The 14,658-nt window shown below is 42.8% G+C and overlaps 1 protein-coding gene across 6 annotated transcripts in view; it reads left to right on the top strand.

The window, feature by feature from the left end:
• PRDM10 (PR/SET domain 10) overlaps positions 1–14,658 on the top strand; it is a 96,244-nt gene that overhangs the window by 21,810 nt on the left and 59,776 nt on the right. For all 6 annotated transcript variants that reach the window (XM_072822713.1, XM_072822712.1, XM_072822710.1 and 3 more), the window contains exon 2: positions 12,193–12,379. In XM_072822713.1, the coding sequence (XP_072678814.1) occupies positions 12,311–12,379 (69 nt within the window). In that variant the 5' untranslated portion in view covers positions 12,193–12,310. The remainder of the gene's footprint in view (positions 1–12,192; positions 12,380–14,658) is intronic.

The raw sequence follows: 14,658 nt of genomic DNA, 5'->3' as shown, positions 1-14,658 counted from the left end.
AGAGAGAAAGAGAGAGAGAGAGGCAGAGACACAGGCAGAGGACAAAGAAGGCTCCATGCAGGGACCCCTAGTGGGACTCGATCCCAGGACCCTAGGATCACAACCTGAGCCACCCAGGCATCCCTAGTGTGTAACAACTTTAAAGGAAATACATAAAGGAGTATCCACCAATGTTAATTATCAGCATTTGGAGTGTAATCCATGCCTAAATTGCTTTCTGTCTTGCACTTATCTTGACTGGGATGGTTTAGCTGGGAAGTCAAGGGCAATAAACTTAAAGAAAAAAAAAAAAAAAAGAAAAGGAAAGCTGAGACAAACAGCTTTAGGCAGCGAAAGAAATCTCTGCTTAAAGCATCATCTAAATCCTTCCCTCTGTCAACCCGGTGGTGTGGTGTAGGGGTGAGAGCACTCGAAGTCGCAGGCTCTGGTTTTTGTGCTGTCTCTATTTGCTCCATGACTTGAGTGACTTGAAGCGATTCGTCTTATCTCTCAGACTTGTGACTTTGTCATCTATACAATAGAAGTTGCTCTGGATGAGTGGTTCTCAAACTATCCTTCCTCCCCCAGATTGTGTTCTACAGCCACACCAAGGCGTTCTCTCATATAAATAAAAATAGAGGATAGAATTTTCTTAATTTTGAGTTTTTACCACCTGAGATGTCACTAACCCTTTGTTGCTATTGCTGTCAATTGTCTTAGCCAACGTGCTGAGTGATGGCAAATGAACAAGTGGCCAAAATAAAAAAAAAAAAAAAAGGAAATATCTAGTCCTGCTTAATTTGATAATTTTGGGAAAAAGTGCATAGTGGGGTTAGATGTGATTTTTATATAGCTCATATATAATGGACTTATTTGTGCTGGAATCATAACCCAGGTGAGGTGTTCTTAGATTATAGGATGAAAAGCAATGTAGGATAGTGGCCAAGCACGTGAGCTCAGCAGCCAGATTGCTCAGGCTCGTGTTGCAGCTCTGCTATTTACTTACTAGCTCTTGCTAGCTCCGTTCCCTGGACAAGTCTTTTAACCTCTCTCTTTCTCCTCCCCTACACAGTGGAGGTAATAACATACCTACTTCATAGGTTATTATGAGGATTAAATGAATCAGTGTATGGTAAAGTACTTAGAACATGCCTACCGCTTAGTAAATACTTTATAAATATTAGCTATCATTATTCTGTGGTATTAATTGTGAAATATATTAATATTTAACGGTACCCAGCAAAGAACATTGATTTCCAGGGCTATCTTCCAAACGTGTTTGAGAAGCCTGGGCCAGGAATTTCTCTTCTTATTCTGAAATTCTTTTATTCCATGTCATAGAATTGGATTCCCTATAATCTTCTTGCTCCCTTTTTATAACTTAATCCCTTACTGAACATGTTTTTTCACTATACATAGAGTGAAATCACTTTTTTTCATTTCTCAAGTGGAATCTAGTCTTAAATATGACTTCAGAAGGGTTTCCTATTTCTTGACAAAGATGTCTATATATCCTATACATTAGTTACAATTGTTATCTATTATTAAATACCTAATATACTTCATTCTTTGTCCTTCTGGATGAAGAATGTGGAGTTCAGAGAGAGTAAACCAATTGTTAAGAGCCCTAAGTGGCAGATCCAAGATTTTAAGCCAGGCTGTCTGACTCCAAAGCCTGCTGCTCTATAAGTAGGACAAATCCCAATTCCTATTCCAGGAGCTGTAGTATTTATGGTCACTAATTTGAGGGACGCCTGGGTAGCTCAGTGGTTGAGTGTCTGCCTTTGGCTCAGGTCGTGACCCTGGGATCCCGGGATAGAGTCCCACATCAGGCTCCCATGTGAGGAGCCTGCTTCTCCCTCTGCCTGTGTCTGCCTCTCTCTCTGTGTCTCTTGTGAATGAGCGAATAGAATCTTAAAAACAAACAAGCAAACAAACAAACAAACAAACAAAAAAACCCCAAAAATTAATTTGAAACAAGCTCAGGCAGCAGCACACCTCTAAGTGCTCCTGTTCTACATGAATATTTTTGAAGGATGCTCTTTTTTTTACTTTGGTCAGCAGAAGTCACCATATAGCTGTTCCTACTCTTTCAAAGAATGACAGTGGATCAAGCCATCAGGTGCAGGGCAAATAAGAAGTTGCTTGTGTATTAGGCCTGAGGGCCTCTGGGTTCAGTGGCACCCCACTGGCCCCAGAGGAACTCCCATCCTGGCCCATCCGCCTTCATCTGCTACCTGGAGGATTCTGCTGCCACAGCCCTGGGCTGGCTGCCCTGTCCCAGCATCGCCGGGATGCAGGCGCCCGAGCTCAGGGAAATGCTGGGGCAAGGGAAACATTCTGGAAACATTCTGCCTCGGCCTCCCCTTCTGGGGTGACTGGCCTTCTGTTCTTGCTCCCCAGCCCACCCACAACTCCCTTCCCCAGCCTGGGACTCCACTTTCTTCACTCTCTTTCTTACACATTTTATGTTCATTTTGCAAATCTGTGGACCTCACTCTAGCTTCTTTTCTAGGTGTGTCTAGTGTTGGCTTTTAGGGAAGGAGCCAGCAGTTTATGATAATTAGTCGGTTTGTAATGAGCTGGGAAAGTTAATTTGTAAGTGCACGATATGGAATGTGGGACACCTCTTTCCGCATAAATAGGCAGAGAAGGTGCCAGGCCAGTACAGAAACCTCTGTTGAATTCTTCATGTTTCCAGGTCTTAATAATGTACCAGTAGTCCTGTGGAATTTAATCACTATGCGTAACAGCATTTTATTTTATTTTTAAAGATTTTATTTATTTGAGAGAGAGAGAGAGAGAGTGCCTGAGCACAAGCAGTGGGGAGGGGTGGAGGGAGAGGGAGAAGCAGGCTCCCCACTGAGCAGCGAGCTGGATTGGGGGCTCAAGGTCAGGACCCTGGGATCATAACCTGAGCTGAAGACAGACGCTTCAGCTACTGAGCCACCCAGGTGCCCTGCATAATAGCATTTTATTTTATTTTATGTCATTTTATTTTTTAAAGATTATTTATTTATCCATGAGAGACACACAGAGAGAGGCAGAGACACAGGCAGAGGGAGAAGCAGGCTCCCTGCGGAAAGCCCAGTGCAGCACTTGATCCCAGAACCTGGGACCATGATCTAAACCAGAGTTAGACACTCAACCATGAGCCACCCAGGTGCCCCATATAATAGCATTTTAAGTGAAATTTTATTTATAGCTCAACCTGTTATCTCGGCTACACATCTACCTGTGAAGGCAGATCTGCACCTTGTCTTCCACCTCTGTGTACAGGTGATGAAGTGAGAGCTTCTCCACTTTAAATGCTGGGTGGCTTCAGAGTAGTGACTTCATCTAGCACTATAGGCCCAATGCTGGTGGGAACCAGGCCGGTGGATGATGAGGGGTAAGGCTTCAGGAGAGGTGGGGTGCCGTGGCGTCGGGATGGGCACTCTAGGAACTAGGAGGGAGGCAGGCATCTGGGGAGGCCAGGGGCACTAGGACACTCCATTGACATATTTAGACCCAACCTTATAGCGAACTGGCTAGAAAAGCAGGGGTTCATCTTAACTTCTTCCTCCCCCTTACTCTCCAGCACTGTCACCCTTCTCATGCAGGTCTCACCTGGAGCGAGCTGGGAGGTGGGCTGTCCATCTCCCCACCCAGACAGTGAGCTCCACAGGAGCAGGGTTTTCACTCACCTTTTTATGTATCTGATGTTCACAAAGTGAGGGGAAAAATTGTTACCATTTCTCAATGTTCATCATTACACCCTGTGATCCCAATTGTTACCATGTTTTATTGAATCTGAGACATTAGTGGTAAGATACATAATTGCTTTATGTATTGTTACAAAAGAGAAGGCCTTGCCAGTTAAACTCTGATACAAATGCTTTTGCCACTTAGAATTTTTATTATATACTTATTGAAAGAGCTCTTTTAGATTTATTTAGACATAGATTTTTATCACGTCACTCTTATGCACACATAAAAAGGAAAATGTAAGTGAAAGAAATTGATTAAGGTATTCCCCTGATTTTATCTGACTCGTCAGAATCACTTTTGACTCCGAGTCATTGACGTATCTCTGTGCCACCAAGAGTGGTGGTGGTGCGGTGTTTCCTGGGGCGCCTGGGTCGCTCAGTCAGTTAGGTGTCTGTCTTCAACCCAGGTCATGAACCTGGGGTCCTGGGATCCAGGCCCATGTGAGGCTCCCTGCTCAGTAAGGAGCCTGCTTCTCCCTCTCCAGCTCCTCCTGCTTGTGGTCCCCCTTTCTCAAATAAATAAATCTTAAAAAAAAAATAGTGTTGGTGATGCAGTACTTTTTAAAAGAGGTCATACCGCTATCTCCAGGAATCTCCTCCAGGCAGCTAGAACCATCCTGGGAGTTTTGATCCTGGTGTTTTTTCACTCGACCTGTGGCAGGCTTGTCTTTCCTCATATCTCAGAAATGATGGTGCGTAGTGCAGCTTCATCCCTCTCACTGTCTTCCATATCCAGGTCCTACAGGCCTTTGGCTGTTAAAGTTATTTTCCCAGTGATGGATATTTGCATCCCTTGCAGTTTTAATGCCAAATCATAGTATAATCTCTGAAGGTATTTAAAGTGACAGTTAGGCTCAGGGCGTCCAGTGTGGACAACACACACGACTCAGTGAAACGAGGACAGAGCCCATAAATGACTGTGAGCAAGGTCACAACAAGCGGCCAGCGGCATCCACATCCTGACCGACACGGTGGAGATAGTGACCGCAGGACACCACGGTTGTAAAATAGATCCCTAGTTCAGAAATGTTAAGATGCGGGAAAAAAGAAAAAGCATCATAGACTTGACAAAATATAGATTGTTAATTCCTACAACATCCTTGCTGGGCAGATCATTTGGATTTTCAGACGAGGAGACTGGGGATCCGTGTGTGGCTTACTGACGTCATATCTACCAGGCGCGGTGGATTGGGAGAGTAGAGCCCCGATTTCTTTGACTCTAAAGCTCATACTTTCAAGTCTACAGCATTATTCAAGAAAAGAAAAATAGGCGAGAAGCTTCAAGGAAGCAAGGATCTTTTTGGATTTTGTTTTTGTTTTTGATACACTGATGTTTTTTAAGGACCCAGAACAGTACCTGGCATGTACTAAGTACTTAATACCTGTTCAATAAAGCCCCTCAAGAGAAGATGGAAGTGCAGTCATGTCCTCCTTTTCTAGAAATGAAGTTTATAGCATTTTAGACAAGGGGGGAAAGCCGGGAAGATGGGTGACCATTTTCAGGCAAGGTGGAGTGTGCGGTTCATCATTTCTTTCAGGTGTTAGGAGAGGCAACCTTGTGAGGAGGGGAAGGACATCCGTCCCCAGCCGAGTCTGTCAGCACCAGCCTGTTGCACACACTAGGTTGTCCCTGGACTCTTCCTCCCCACCTTCTGCAAATTCACATCAACAGGACTTGATGCATTGTGCAGTTAGAAATAAATAAAAAAAGGGAACACAAATCTGATAAGCCTTACCCTAAAGGAAGTTTGTATATAGGGCATTTGTTGTTTGATCAATTGCTAAGTTTTATTTATTTTAATTTTTAATTTTTTAAAAGATTTTATTTATTTATTCATGAGACACACACACACACATGCAGAGGCAGAGACATAGGCAGAGGGAGAAGCAGGCTCCCTGTGGGGAGCCCGATGTGGGACTCGATCCCGGGACCCCAGGATCACACCCTGGGCCGAAGGTGGTGCCAAACCGCTGAGCCACCTGGGCTGCCCAACTGCTAGGTTTTAAAAAAGATACGAAATGTTTTGAAAACTCTGAAGCTCATACAGTTCATCTGTAAATATAAAAGTTGACATATTTGAGCACTAGAATCTTGTGCCTGGAATTTTCCCCATGTATCATGGAACCCTCACAGTAATCTAGGAGGTAATTTTAAAAAAAAAGATTTTATGTATTTATTCATGAGAGACACAGAGAGAGAGGGAGAGACACAGGCAGAGGGAGAAGCAGGCTTCCTGCAGGGAGCCCAAGGTGTGACTTGATCCCAGGACCCTGGGGTCATGCCCTGAGCCGAAGGCAGACGTTCAACCACTGAGCCACCCAGGTGCCCCTCTAGGAGGTAATGAATGTCTCCATTTTCCATATGATGATATTTAGGACTCAGAGAATAAACAAGTGATGTGGCCAAAGTTATGTACTAGTGAGCTGATGAGCCAGTCTGGCAGCTAGGATGTTCAACTGAGATTCTGCAGATTTTCTTCTACACTCTGCAGCTTTCCCTCTAAGCTTAAGGCAGGATTAGGCTTTAGAAACCACTTTACACCCCCCTTCCCCCTTTTAAAAAGATTTTATTTATTTATCTGAGAGAGAGAGAGAGAGAGAGCATAGAGAGGACAGCAGGGGAGGGAGAGAATCCAAGCAGACCCTGCACTTAGCAGAGCTACATGCAGGGCTCAATCTCACAATCCTGAGATCACGACCTGAGCTGAAATCAAGAGTTGGGCACTTAACCAACTGCACCACCCAGGCACCCCTAAGTAAATCACTTTATATCCTCCAGCATCAGTGTCCCCATTTTTAAATAAGAGTGTAAAGCGGTGGGCACCTGGGTGGCTCAGTCAAGCTTCCATCTCTTGGTTTTGGCTCAGGTGGTGTGAGATTAAGCTCAGCACGGAGTGCTTGGGATTCTCTCTCCCTTTTCCTCTGCCCCTCCCGCTTGTGTTTGCTCTCTCACTAGAAATAAAAATAAAAATAAAAATCTTTTAAAAAATGACTTATTTAGTAGTGGAGTCATGTCTAGAACTTAGTTTTTTTTTTTAAGATTTATTTATTTTAGAGAAAAAGAGCACAAGTGGGGGTAGGGATTGAGGGAGAAGGAGAGAGCAGATTCCCTGCTGAACTCAGCTTGATGTGGGGCTCCCTGTCATGACCCTGAGATCATGCCCAGAGGTGATAACAAGAGTCAGAGGCTTAACCTACTGTGCCACACACGCACCTGTTTTTTTTTTTTTTTTTTTAAGATTTTAAGTAATTTCTACATCCATTGTGGGGCTTGAACCCACAACCCCGAGATCAAGAGTCACATGCTCTACTGACTGAATCAGCCAGGCACCCCTTAGAATTGAGTTTTCCTGAGCAATTTATTAAATAATAAATAATTACAGAATGTCACACGGGTGTTTGAAGTAGTTTGATAGGTTGAGAAACTCAATAGGTTTTATCACAATATCTTAAAGAACAAGAACTACAAAGAGGATATTCTGTGGCACTGCTTTGGATTCCAGACACTTTCCGAATTAAAGAATCTTCACCATCTTGGGTTTCTTTATTTGCTAATGATATTCTAAAATTATTAAGAACTGGGACCATGGGCAGTATCTCACATCCTTATTGCTCAATGTTACATGCAACCTTTCCTATGTGTAGATGAACTGTTCTGTTGTTTTTGCTCCACATCTACTGAGTAGTTATTTCCATTCTTCTTCTCTTTGTCCTTATCTTATATAGTTTATTGGTATTTTATGTTATGTGATGTCTACTTCCTTATTTGGGAAAGATTAGGAACAGGGTATTTCAGTCTGGGGTAAACATCCTGTTCCTTCCTGTTTCTGCTTACTTGCTCCTGTCCTTCCTTCAAATGCCCTCCTCTGAGGTCATCCCTGAGCACCCAGTTGGGATTAGGGGTCCTCTTTTCCCATGGCATGCTGTGATAGCTTTTTAAACATTGCATACAAATTATCGAGTATGCCATATGCCAGATCTAGAGTTACTCTCAGGAACACACACATTCCTTGGCCTGTAGGAACTTACAGTTGAGATGGAGAGCCAGATAATTTGACAGAAAAATGCAGTGTGATTGAATACACTTTTTAAAAAGCTAATATGTGTTTGTTATATAGCAGGCAATGAACTAAGCACCTCACATGCATTATTTCATGTCATTCTCTCAATAACCTTATGATCCCCATTTATAGAGAAGGAACAGGAACTTAGAGAACATCTGTGTTTTGTGCAAGGTCAGTTATATTTCATAATTGCTACCCAAATCCAGGTCCAGAGCCCAAGCTCTAAGCACTGTGCTCTCGTACTGACTGCTGCCTCTCTGCAGCTCAGAGCACTTTTCCCCATGTGTCCCCTGGGCCCTCATGCACCAGGCGCAGGGAGGTGGGTGCCACTGCTGGAATTTGAGAATAGTAATGGCTTGCCAGCCAGACAGCTGCTAAAGATTCAACATCTTCCCTCAGAGACTTCAAAAGAATTCAAGATGCTAACAAATGTAAAGCAACACCCAAGTTATTCATCACAGTGTTGCTTGCAATAGTGAAAGATTAGAAGTAGCCTCAGTGTTTGTCAACAGGAGGTTGATTAAATAAATCAGGATATATTATACCATGAAATGATGCAGTTGTGATAAAGTATGAGGAAATGATTATATAAATATGGAGTTATGTAGAAGGTATGGTGTTTTGTAGGATAAACAAAATGACTTAGAAGAGATGTTACTTTGTGTAGAATCAATAGTATGCTGCCCTCTGTGGTGGGAGAAGCTGTATTTATGTTTGTATATATGTGTGCAAGCATGTGTGCAAGTTCTACGCCCAGCATGGACTCACGACCCAAGGATTAAGAGTCGCATGCTCTACCAACTGAGCCAGCCACATGTCCCTGTATTTTTGGTTATATATTCATAACATACCTGTGGACTAGTCTATTTCCATAGACTGGAAATAATATAGGTTGCTTCTGAAGGTTGGTTAAGGGATTCCAGTTAGGGAGATTGTCCACTGCATACCTTTTGTGCCTTCCAAATTTGAAATTGAAATCATAAGTGCCTTCCTAGAAATGAAAACAAATACAGAAGGGGACTCAGGGCTGTACATGTTTCCCGAGTGTGTGGGATGAGCCTGCCTTGGTCCTTGCCCCATCCCCAGCACCTGGCATAGCGTGCACTTGAGTATTTTATGCAATCATTGAATCAAGTTGAAAAAACAATCTCAAATTCCTGTGTAGGAAGGATACAACATCCCTTTTGTGGTATTCCTGCTAAAAATACATATCCCAAATCTAACCATGAAGGAACATCAGACAAATTCAAATTGAGGAATAGTCTGAAAGATAAATGGCCTGTGTATTTAAAAAATCTCAAGGTCATGGATGACTAAGAAAGACTAGGAGACTGTTCCAGATTGGAGAGGATGGGAGGACACGACAACTGGATGCACTGTGTAAAATGCCAGATTAGATCTAGGGCCAGAAAAAACAGTTGTTTCTTTCTCTATGAAGTACATTAATTAAACAAATGCCAAAATATGAAAAATGGTCCGCAAATTAGGTAATGACACTGTTTCATTCTAACTTCCTGGTTTTGGTAGTAGTACCGTGAGAAAAAGTCCTGTTTTTAGGAAATAGGTTTTAAGAATTTAGTAAGAAAATAGCATGTGTCTGCAACTTACTCTCAAATAGCAAAAGAGGGAGAGAGAAAGACAAAGGTAGAATGTTAACATTTGGTAAATTTGAAGAAATACAAGTATTCTTTCTACCACTTTGCAGTTACTCTGTCAAACTATTTCAAAAGTTAAAAAACTGCTTCCTATATGGAAAATTCTGTGATTTTGTAATGTTGGGCATTTTACATCCTCTTTTTTTTTATTATTTATTTATTGATGAGAAACAGAGAGAGAGGCAGAGACACAGGCAGAGGGAGAAGCAGGCTCCCTGTGGGGAGCCTGATGCAGGACTCGATCCCAGGACCCCAGGATCACACCCTGAGCCAAAGGCAGACACTCAACCATCCAGGCCGTCCCTTTTATATCCTCTTGTATAATTTTGTGGTTTTCTTTATGTAGAGCTTTATATTTTTGGTGACATTTATTCCTAGATTTCTTAATATATTTATTCCTCCCAAAAAATAACAGCTCTGTTGATGTATAATTCACATATTATACAGCTCACCCTGAATATCTTTTAAAAAATGCTTAATAGTACTCTTATATAAGGAAGGTATGCTTTTTAAAAAAAATCAACTTCGTTAGGGTATAATTTACACATAATTAATTAGTTAATTTTTAAAATATTTATTTATTTTAGAGAGAGTGCATGTGTGTGCATGCACAAGTTGGGGGAGGGACAAAGAGTGAGGGCGAGAGAATCTCAAGCAGACTCCCCATTGAGCACAGAATCCTGACCTGGGCTCCATCCTAGGACCCTGAGATCATGACCTAAGCTGAGATCCCAGGACCCTGAGATTGCGACCTGAGCTGAAATCGAAAGTGGGCTGCTCAACAGACTGAGGCACCCAGGCACCCCTAATTTACACATATTTTAAGTTGATGACTTTTGATACATGTATTCCCTGTGTAACCACAACCTCATTCTGGATACAAGGTCTACATTTCCATTTATCCAGAAAGCTCCTGCATACCTCTTTGTCTATGCATCACCCATTGATAGATGTGGGCATTGTTTCCAGCAGCCTCTGATGGAGAGGAGAAAGGTAGGGTGTATGCAGGGTGAATATGTGTGTGTGGGTTGGAGGGGGGGTTGGTTTTGGGTGGGGGTAAGGAATGACAATCCTGAAGAAAAGCAGGAACAGGCTCCTCAGTGGCTCAGAAGAGGCTCCCAGGCAGTTGCGATGTGGCAGTTCCTGTATTCCAGAGTAAGGCCCGGACATGGGATATTCCAGTCTTTTCTTTTCCTTTTTGTTTTTTTTTTTTTTTTTTAAATATTTTATTTATTTATTTTAGAGAGGGGAAGGGGCAGAGGGAAAGAGGAGAGGGGAGAGAGAATTCTGAGCAGACTCCACACTGAGCACTGAGCCCAGCGTGGGGCTTGATGCCACAACCCTGAGATCACGACCTGAGCTGAAACCAAGAGTTGGTCACTTAACCGACTGCACCACCCAGGAGCCCCTCCAGTGTTTTCTTTCTTTCTTCTTTGAGTCTTATTCTGGTTCAGAAATTGGAGCATGTGCAGTCTAAGAACATGCTTCTTTGCTTGTTTCCATTAATAATGGGGAGAATTCTGACTGGATCTGGGCCAGTGGTCTTCCTCACCTCTGGTGTAATGGTGTTGTGAGCTGTCTCACCTTTCCTGTTTATGCACGCCGCTATAACGGGATGGCAAGAGGAGGTATGTCAGGTGCAGCTGCCCTATTAAGCAGCAAATATCACGCGGCTCCTTTTTTTTTTTTTTTGAGTTATTTTGGTTTAACCTGAAGCAATTTAAAAAAAAATATTTTATTCATTCATTTGACACACATACACAGAGAAAGCACAAGTAGGGGGAGCAGCAGGCAGAGGGTGAGGGAGAAACAGGCCCCCCGTGGAGCAGGGAGCCCAATGTGGGGCTCAATCCGGGGACCCTGGGATCATGACCTGAGCCGAAGGGAGACTTAACTGATTGAGCACCCATGTGCCCCTCTCACATGACTCTTAACATGTCAGTGTTTTATCATCAAAACGGAAGATTGATTTCCTTAAAACACCCATTTTGGAAAAGAATAATGTTTCAAGGTATAGATTTCGTGCATGTGGATGTTTAAGTAAGGCTTGTGATTTGCTCATTATCAATCCTGCATTGGCCAAATGGGAAACAGAGTCTACATTTGTATTCACCAGATTGTGGCCCAGAAAACTCAGTCTCCTCTGCCTGTCATTTCCCCCTTGTTTTATTCTGCTGTTCATTTTGAGTAGGTGGTATGGGAAGTCTGTGTCTGAGCATGTGTGCAGGGGATAGCTGGGCTGGGGCTGTGCCAGTCAGGCGTGGGTGCCAACCCATCACTCACCTGCATTCACCCTCCAGGACCCTCCTTCTCCTCATCAGCAAAACTCAGAGATCTACCTGCAGCATCTTTTTTCCTATTTTATTCCATCTTGTTGACCTTCAGTATTTATTCATTCATTTCTTTACTTTTTAAGTAAACTCTATCCCCAACATAGGGCTCGAACTCATGACCCTGAGATCAAGAGTCATGTGCTCTACAGACTGAGCCGGCCAGGCGCCCCAGACCTTCAGTGTTTTTAGTGAGGGTGACACCCACCTGTTGAGTGTCTAGAACATAAGCGAGCGTGCAATACATTGTGTTATCGTTACAAACAATTTCTCCATTTCACCTTTTTTTGTCCAGCTGTGTTATCTTTTACAAAGCTTTTCTTCTTCTTTTTTTTTTTTTTCCTCCTTGTGGTGGAAATTTATTAAAATGTATTCATCCACCTAAAGACTTGGTTCCCTTTCTCTCTCGTTTCAGGCACGGTGCAGAGGGGTCTTTCTGTGCTTCATGAACACGCGCGTGGGAGACAGATGACCGTCCTCCACGCCGTGCTGCTCTAGGTGCCCTGGACGTGGAGCTGTGCAGCAGGGGGAGGATGGACCCCAAGGACGAAAGCTCACACGTGTGGCCTCCGTCTGCAGACCATGAAGAGAGCGCGGCACAGGTGAAGAGTGGCCCTCCCAGCATGGTGTGGGTAGGAGTTTTCCGGTTGGGTACAGTTTGCTGACAGTTAAAGAAATCGCTGCTTCTCTGCAGTAACGAGGGAGCGGACTCGCAGGACTTGCGCAGAAGGAGCTGGGAGTGTCTGAGCCCTTGGAGTGCTCCATCAGTCCAGGCCACTGCGCTTCAGGAGGGGCTCAGCCGCCACCCACGGGCTCCTCTGCCGTTTCTGCACCTTAGTGTCTTGATTTGTTTCCCTGCCCCGTTTTATTTTATGTTCTTGATGCTGAAAACCTCCAACTCCCGGGTGTTTTTTTCGTGTTACCTAGTGTAGGGTTCTGATTCTTCGTGCGTCATGAAGCACAGAATATGTCTATAGAGTGGCCTTTTCTTTTCCTCTCAAATTCAGAATGTAAAGGTCTAATTGAAAGTTGTCCCACTGAGTCAGTCGCTCTGGAGGCCGTCACTTCTCCAAATGCTGCTGTAATGGATGATCACTGCCTTTTGGGCTGCGATCATAACCAGCTGCATGTTCTTTGGACTCATCTTAACAAAGGCAAATGTCTGCTTTTTTGGTGTGGAATTGAATTTTGGGAATAATCAGCAGTCCTATGGAGCCATGTGTGGCCAAAGTATAAAACTTAACTTTTCAGCATTGTAATAAACATGCAATTTTAATTTAGGTTTTCATTAACTTACATAATGTTAGTATCACTATCGAAGTCAGGAAGTTAACACTCAAACACTTAAGTATACACATTTTACTTAAGAAATACAGCAGATATTACAATGAATTAAATAAATTTTCTAGTATGATTTAAAGTCTGAATCTGAATACTTGAAAAAAATGTTCTAGTGATGCTTCCAGCAGAATAACTGAGAAATGCTATTCTGATTCTCATAGAAAGCATTTTGAAGACGACTCTCACATAGCTATGTATTTTGGTGTATTTTGTTTATTTTTTATTTTTTAAAGATTTTTTTATTTATTTACTCATAAGAAACAGAGACAGAGAGGCAGAGACACAGGCGGAGGAAGAAGCAGGCTCCATGCAGGGAGCCTGACATGGGACTCGATCCCGGGTCTCCAGAATCAGGCCCTGGGCTGAAGGCAGTGCTAAACCGCTGAGCCACCCAGGCTGCCCTGTATTTTGTTTATAAGTGAAAATGTAGTCCATTCAAAAACAGAGTCACCATTTTGTAGGTAACCGGAGAGTAAACAGCAGAGCTCATTGCTCTCCTTCTTCCCAGTTATTTCTTTTTCCTAGCCAGGAGCTCTGATTTAGCAAAATACTGAGTGATAGAGACCAGATTTTGATGTTAATGAACAAATCTAAAGTCCCAAAATTGTCTTGTCGCACTGAAAGCTGTGCCAATTGTTTTAAGTCTTATTCTTGCAATAAACAAACTGTATCTTCATGGACAAATCAAATTTGTGTAGCAGTTGGACTAATCACTTGTATAGAAGTGGAAGTTTGTTTTACTTCTGTGATGGTCTGATTGCATTTGGTTCCCAGGTTTCTTCCTGGGGATTAAATTCACTCATGTCATCTTTGGAATCTACTACTCTCTGCTGGAGAACACTGAAATAAAAAAAAAAGTTAGGTCTGAAGCCAAGATGGTATAAGAGTAAAGATTCCAACCTAACTTCAGTATCAGCACATAAATTATTTCTCTCCCAAATGTGTGCTTTGGCCATCTGCTTCCATACCTTCAATATCAGGCGTCAGGCTGCATGCCAAGCTCTGGCCTCAAGAATTCAAACCTCCAAAGCTGACTACTCAGAAAGCATTTTATAGAATTCAGTTTCAGGTTTAGTTCTTGGTAAGTAGAAAATTATTTACCCTGGTGACAACTGAAATAGTTTTCTGAAACCCCTTAAAAGTACTTGGTTAGGATTTTCTGCATCTTTAGCTTGCTGGCAAGGAAGAGTTTTGCAACATTCATTGGCTCAGCATATGGTCACTGACAGGCCTCCAGTCCAGCCTCTGAGTGTGAAAAAAACACGTAGGAAAGAAAGTGACCTTGTTTTAATGTGTCTGCTGGAAGGCACCGTGAGTTATAAAGCGGAATATTTATGACATGTTGAGAGCAATCGGCTTTTGAGTTGACATTTGTTTTACATTACAGGATAATTTGTGTTTCGTATTTTGGTAATACTGTCAACCAGGAATCTTCAGTCACGTTTCCAGGATTAGCTAAGTGCTCCTCATGACCCCCCCAAAGAGATGCCTGCCTTAGACATTTGAGGCAAAGCGGAATTGGTATTGGTTGCCTAATACT

Source organism: Canis lupus, chromosome 3 (genome assembly GCF_048164855.1).
Source record: "Canis lupus baileyi chromosome 3, mCanLup2.hap1, whole genome shotgun sequence".
Classification (NCBI taxonomy): Eukaryota; Metazoa; Chordata; class Mammalia; order Carnivora; family Canidae; genus Canis; species Canis lupus.
Note: the sequence above shows the minus strand (reverse complement) of the source record. Positions and strands in the feature narration are given on the sequence as shown.